The 6,879-nt window shown below is 48.5% G+C and overlaps 1 protein-coding gene across 3 annotated transcripts in view; it reads left to right on the forward strand.

The window, feature by feature from the left end:
• Positions 1-6,879, forward strand: part of LOC125027743 (phospholipid-transporting ATPase VA-like) — a 71,909-nt gene that overhangs the window by 36,705 nt on the left and 28,325 nt on the right. For all 3 annotated transcript variants that reach the window (XR_007115060.1, XM_047616866.1, XM_047616865.1), the window contains exon 5: positions 52-246. Coding sequence is in view for 2 of the 3 variants with exons in the window: in XM_047616866.1 (XP_047472822.1) it covers positions 52-246 (195 nt within the window). In the remaining variant the exon portion in view is untranslated. The remainder of the gene's footprint in view (positions 1-51; positions 247-6,879) is intronic.

A 6,879-nucleotide genomic window follows, 5' to 3' on the forward strand; every position in this document is an offset into this window, starting at 1 on the left:
TTCTTAAAGCTAATTTCCTTTTTTTCTTTTTTCTTTTTCTCTCTGTTCCAGGTTCGCCAATCTGTACTTCCTGTTCATCGTCCTGCTCAACTTCGTGCCGGCGGTGAATGCCTTCGGGAAGGAGGTGGCGATGCTGCCCCTCATCTTCGTGCTGGGCATCACCGCCATCAAGGATGCCTTCGAGGACCGCCGCAGATGGCACTCGGACAACCGTGTCAACAATGCCACTTGCCGCGTCTACAACAGGTGAGTACCCTGCAGCATCCACAGCAGGTGTTGGCTTTGTTGCTGGCGTCTGTCTTCTCTTGAGGGCGTCGCCAGGCCCCGAGAGGACGTCTGGAAGGGAGAGTGTATTCGTTGAAAGTCGCAGGTCGCCGGCGTGCGAGGCGTCGGCAGGGCCCCTTCACGCGGCGCTGTTTTGCAATGTGGCCGAGGGAGGGAGGGGGGATTCGGCTCTCCGAGTGTGTTCAAGCAGCGTCTGTTGCACGTGACATTGCTCAATCGCTCTCATAAATCATACATTTCCATAATACACGCATCCACGCAAAAAAAAAAAAAAATTAGACCCAAAAATCGCAAGACTTTCCCGAACACAGGCACACGTACATTTAGTTTACACCAGATTTCTCAAGCTTAGTTAATGAATCGCCGTGTTTTCGTTCGAGAGCCGGGTGAAACTGCGAGGCTGCTTTCACAAAACCCTTCAAGCTTCCAACAAAGAGAAAAGGCGTGTGCTGACACCGTGCTCACAAACCACAGTGCGAAGAGTGCTGTCTCCCCGCGTCCATGGTGCTAGGTGGTGGCACGTATCTCGCCTGATCCCAGTGCCTCCTTGCGACGGCTGCAGCTCGCTCCACCTGGGGAACAAAAGAGGGGGAATAATTTACGACTGTTGATTCAGTCAGAGACGATCCTTGTGACCTAGTTTTGCATGTCTTGGCTTGGTTGGGAGTGTGCACAGAGGCCAGAGTTGCTTGAGGATAAGTAATTCAGTAAGTGGCAAGAACTGCTTATCGGGGACTTTGTTCTGGGAATGTTGCCTAACAAAGGAAGAATGTATATGCATATTTGTATTTTTTTTCTGCTTGGGATTTCGATAATGGAAAGTAAAAATCACGAAATTCTACACAGTACACACTTTTTTTTTTCAAATACAGAACATAAAAAAATAAAACTGATTGTTTCAACGGCAATCCAGCCTTTTTTTAATACAGTAGGGAAAGGATTTCGTCAGCGGCGGCTTTGGCGTGACAGGCTAACAAAGGAGTGGTTTGGCTTTGGTCGAGGCAGATGTGCTGGCTTCCGGACACGAGTCGGCGCGAGGGTTGTGCCGGAGAGAGGGAGAGAAAGAGAGGCAGAGGCAGATATAGACCGAGAAAGACAGAAACCGAGATAGATAGAGACCGAGATAGATAGAGACCGAGATAGACAGAGACCGAGATAGACAGAGACCGAGATAGACAGAGACCGAGATAGACAGAGACCGAGATAGACAGAGACCGAGATAGACAGAGACCGAGATAGACAGAGACCGAGATAGACAGAGACCGAGATAGACAGAGACCGAGATAGACAGAGACCGAGATAGACAGAGACCGAGATAGACCGAGACAGACAGAAACCGAGACAGACAGAAACCGAGATAGATAGAGACCGAGATAGATAGAGACCGAGATAGACAGAGACCGAGACAGACAGAGACAGACAAAGACAGAGACAGAGACAGACAGAGACCGAGACCGAGATAGACAGAGACAGACAGAGACAGAGACAGGCCGGAGAGAGAAGGAGGGAAGGAGGGAAGGAGAGAGGGAGCTGGCGGTGGGAATAGGATTTATGTTTGTTTTAAATTTTTGGTGCTCTCTTTTTGTGTCTGATCCTGATTTTTTTATATGCTGTGTTTTCTACTTATTTTTTATGTATTTTCATTTTTTTCGATTTGGGTGTTGATCCGTAAGTTTATCTTTTTATTCTTTTTTTTTCTTGTAATATTTTCTTGCTCTTTGTCGTACTTTTTTGTCCTTAATTTCAGTTCAACTTTTTTATTCATTTTTTCTTTTCTTTTGTGTGTGTGTGTGGGAGGGGGGGGGGGGTAGAAAAAACTTCTCACAGTAAATGTTAAAGGTCAGAGAATACTGTAATTTCTTGATTTTTTTTTTTTTTTTTAAATGTCATTTTCAATTGTTTCATAAAAAGAATAGACAGTATTACAGGTACTATTGGTAAGAAAGGGTGTTGGGGGGGGGGGGGGGGTAATTACAGGTTGTATAGGGTAATGAATCGTGGTGGCTCCGAAGTATGATGTATCCGGCATCTGGGATTTCAAGCTCATTTGAATAAAACGTTTACATCAATCACGTGTTATTACGTTGTGCCAAAAATAACATGACGTATCAGGATGTATTGTCACCCCCCATACACGTACGCACGTGAGTCCCGTCCTTCCCCCCCTCATATACGTATATATTGTACATAAGCATACGTTTACACACGCAAACTCACACTCACACTCAGTCACACTCAGACTCAGTCACACTCAGACTCAGTGACACGCACACGCACACACAATTTGATCTGAATCTCTCCTTTCCATCGCTTTTCTCTATGTTCCCAGCGGGGGTCATGGTAGCTGAGGTCAAGTAAGGTTTTTGGCGTATGTGGGTGTATGTATGTATGCCGTGTGTATCCTGTTTGTGTGTTTTAACCTTGGGATTGGAGGTGTAAACATTGCACTATCCGGATCGTCAGCGCCGCCTGTGACGCATGCGGCGACTTCCGGCCCGTAGCTTTCGGCCATTGTCACCCTCCCCCCCCCCACGACACCCATCCCCCCTCCTCCACCTTACGTCCGGACGGATGGCGGTGTCCTTCCGGGAGGACGCGCGGCGCCCTTCGGGTTCTCGCGTTGCCCGTGACACCGACGTCGCCCCGGGGATGGGTTCGGGAATGGGGAGTGGGGACGAGAATAGGAATGGGAATGGAAATGGAGATGAGGGTGGCGACGGGACGGGATGTGGACGAAATGGAGATGGGAATGGGAATGGGCATGGCGACGGGAATGGGAATGGGCATGGCGACGGGAATGGGGATGGGGGACGGGAATGGGAATGGCGACGGGAATGGGGATGGGGGACGGGAAGGATAAGGAGGTGGGGATAGGGACAGATGGAGATGGGATAGGAATGGGGACTGGTATGGTGGCAATGATAATGATGCAGTGGAAGAAGTTAAGGTGAAAGTGGAGGTAGATGTGGATGAAGGCTTGGCGTGGAGGTGGTGGAAGTGATAGAGTCAAAAAAGTGTGAGAGTGAGTGAGTGAGTGAGTGAGTGAGTGAGTGAGTGAGTGAGTGAGTGAGTGAGTGAGTGAGTGAGTGAGTGAGAGGGAGAGTGAGATTGAGAGAGAGGGAGAGAGAGTGAGTCCACTACCCAATTCACGCATTCCCTCGTGACTCGTGCGCATGTACACACACACACACACACACACACACACACACACACACACACACACACACACACACACACACACACACACACACACACACACACACACACTCTTTTCCTACTTGGCGTTCAGTTGCGGATATGTTACGGTTGACTTCAATGCAGCTTTTGCGCCATAAGGAAACGGAAAAGCGCCTATGGCATTGAGCGTTGTGTCATCGGGTGGCACTGTGGCACGCTATGGCACCGATTACGTCAGGAGGTCATGGTCAGGAGTTCCACTTGGGAGAAGGAGCGAAGATGGAAGGTCGAGAATTGAGTGAAGGGGGAAGATGAAATCGAAGTGAGTGGATGGGAGTGAGGGAGTAAGTAGATCAGTGAATTGTTAGGCGAGTAAGTGGGAGAGAGAAGAGAAAAGATAGGGGATAGGGGAAGAGTGAGTTTAAAAAGGAAGCAAATAAAAAGAAAGGAATGAAATTGAATGAAATCGAGAGGTATGTGAGTACGTGAGAGAGGAGAGGAGAGGAGAGGAGAGGAGAGGAGAGGAGAGGAGAGAAGAGAAGAGAAGAGAAGAGATAAAGTAAAAAAACAAAAAAAAAAAACAGAAACAAAACTTATTGACCGAAACATCGATTGAGGCAACGTCAGTCGAAAAATCCCCTTTCTATTTTTTCCTCTCTCCCTCCCACCTCCCTCCCCCACCGACCCCCCACCCCCAAAGCAAATAGCCATCCTTACGTAAACCTCAAGACTAATATTGAGCTTCTCATGTATTTTTATTATCGTCTTATGTTTTTTATATTGAAAAATAATTTTTATTTTTCCTTTTTTTTTCGGAATTTCCCACGTAGGTAGAACGAGGCGGGGGTAGGGGGTAGTGGGTGAGGAGGAGGTTATATTTTAAGATTATTTTTTTTATTTTCTGGCGATTAATGCATGTTGGCTTTGGCGGCCTCCTTCCCGCTTCTCTCTCTCTCTATCTCTATCTCTATCTCTATCTCTATCTCTATCTCTATCTCTATCTCTATCTCTCTCTCTCTCTCTCTCTCTCTCTCTCTCTCTCTCTCTCTCTCTCTCTCTCTCTCTCTCTCTCTCTCTCTCTCTCTCTCTCTCTCTCTCTCTCTCTCTCCTTCCATCCTTTCCTATCTCTTTTCCTTTCTCGCTCCCTTCTTCCTTTCCTCTCCACATCCCTATCCTTCATCCATTCCTCCTTCCCTCCTTCCCTCCCTCTCTCCCTCCATCTTCCCCTTCCTCCCTCCCCGTCCTACTCCCTCCCTCCCTCCTTCCCTCCAATCTCCTTCCCTCCTTCCCTCCAATCTCCTTCCCTCCTTCCCTCCAATCTCCTCCCTTCCTCCCTCCATTCCCCGTCCCCCTCCCCCTATCTTTCACTTGGCCATCCTCTGTCTCCCTCTCCATCCACAGCGCCCCCCCCCACCCCCATTCCATTGTATTGTCATCACTACTAGGTCTGGGTCATCGGATGGATGAGGTCAAACAGGGTGATTTTATTTTATCTATTTATTTATTTATTTATTATTATTATTATTATTATTTATTATTATTATTATTATTATTATTATTATTATTATTATTATTATTATTATTATTATTATTATTTTGTCTTGGTCATCGGATGCGCATGGTTAAGGTCAGACGGGCTAACCATTTTTTTTTTTTTTTTTTTTTCCTTTCTGGATTTCTTGGCTACTTCTCAAACACAAGATCGCTGGAAGGGACTGTGTTTCCCGATCACCTGCCATGACGAAGGAGTGTGTGTGTGGGGGGGAGGGTGAGAGGAGGACTTGAGGAAATCTTAAAAGAAAAAGAGGGAGGTGTGTTGGCTTTTGCATAATGCTGGAGGAGGAGGAGGTGGAGGTGGAGGTGGAGGTGGAGGTGGAGGTGGAGGTGGAGGTGGAGGTGGAGGTGGAGGTGGAGGTGGAGGTGGAGGTGGAGGTGGTGATGGAGGTGGTGATGGAGATGGTGGTGGGGGGAGGGAGAGGGAGGGAGGGGGAGGTGAAGTAGGAGGCGAGGAATAAGGAGGAGGAAAAGGAAAATGAAGAAAGAGAAGTAGTAAAAAAATAGGAAGAGGCGTCTGAAGAGAGTGTGGGGCAGGGGGAGAAGGAGAAGAAGCAGAAGCAGAAGCAGAAGCAGAAGCAGAAGCAGAAGCAGAAGAAGAAGAAGAAGAAGAAGAAGAAGAAGAAGAAGAAGAAGAAGAAGAAGAAGAAGAAGAAGAAGAAGAAGAAGGAAGAAGGAAGAAGGAAGAAGGAAGAAGGAAGAAGGAAGAAGGAAGAAGGAAGAAGAAGAAGGAAGAAGAAGAAGAAGAAGAAAGGCACTTCTTCTTTGTGACGTCACAGAGTCCAGCTCCATTGGGGGTGGGGGTGGGGGGGGGCAGCAGGGGAATTTCCTTGTTTCTTAGGATGCAGGTGCTCATCCGGCTGATTCTTTGGCGGTTGCTGTTACTGTTGGTTGCACTTCTGTTGCATAGGTGTTGATGTTTCTGTTTCGATGGTGATTAGTTTATTTATTGATTGATTGATTTATGTATTTTAGGTTTTTATGTTGTTGCGATTCCACCTACCGTAAGAGTCAGCTCTTCTTCCTACTTGGTTTTCGTGTTATTCTCATCTCTCATCTCTTCTCTCCCGCTCCTTTGCCCTCTTCGCCTCTCACTCTTTCTCCTCTCCTCTTCCTGCTTTCTCCTCTCCCCCTCCCCTTCCTCCTTTTTCGCCTTCGTCTGTCCTTCCTCCTAACTCCCATTCATGATTTCCCATTCCCTCTTCCCTTCTTTTCCTTTTCTTTTCCCGTTCTCCCCCTCTTTCTCCTAACCCTTTAACCCTTTCTCCTCCCTCTCCCCCTTCCCCCGTCCACTTTTTTTCCCATTAGACCTTCCCCTACCTTTTCCCCTTTCCCCTCTTCATCCTTTCCTTTTCCCTTTCCCTCTCCCTTCCCCTTTCCCTTCCCCTTCTCCTTCCCCTTCCCTTCCCCTTCCCCTTCCCCTTCCCCTTCCCCTTCCCCTTCCCCTTCCCCTTCCCCTTCTCCTTCCCCTTCCCCTTTTCCCTTCCCTCCCCCCCTCCACCTCCCCTCCCCCCCCTTCTTCTTCCCCTTCCCTTCCCTTCCCCTTCCCTTCCCCTCCTTCCCCTTCCCCTTCATCCCCTTCCCCTCCCCCTCCCCTTCCACTCCCCCCCTCCCCCCCCCCTCCCCCTCACCCTCACCCTCCCTCTCCCTCCCCTTCTCCCCATTCCCTCTCCCTCTCCCTCTCCCTCTCTTTCTCCCTTTCTCTTGTGTGCTGTGTGGTGCAGCGGTAGCGTTCTCGTCTAGCAATCTTGCTGACCTGCGTTCAAATCCCTCGCCGCCAGTGGATGGTGACCCCGGCCATTCCTTGCTCACAGGGGATAATTTAGAAGCAAAATGAAACAGACACTATGTCCATACCAAGAA

This window comes from Penaeus chinensis, chromosome 8, assembly GCF_019202785.1.
Source record: "Penaeus chinensis breed Huanghai No. 1 chromosome 8, ASM1920278v2, whole genome shotgun sequence".
NCBI classification, from domain to species: Eukaryota; Metazoa; Arthropoda; class Malacostraca; order Decapoda; family Penaeidae; genus Penaeus; species Penaeus chinensis.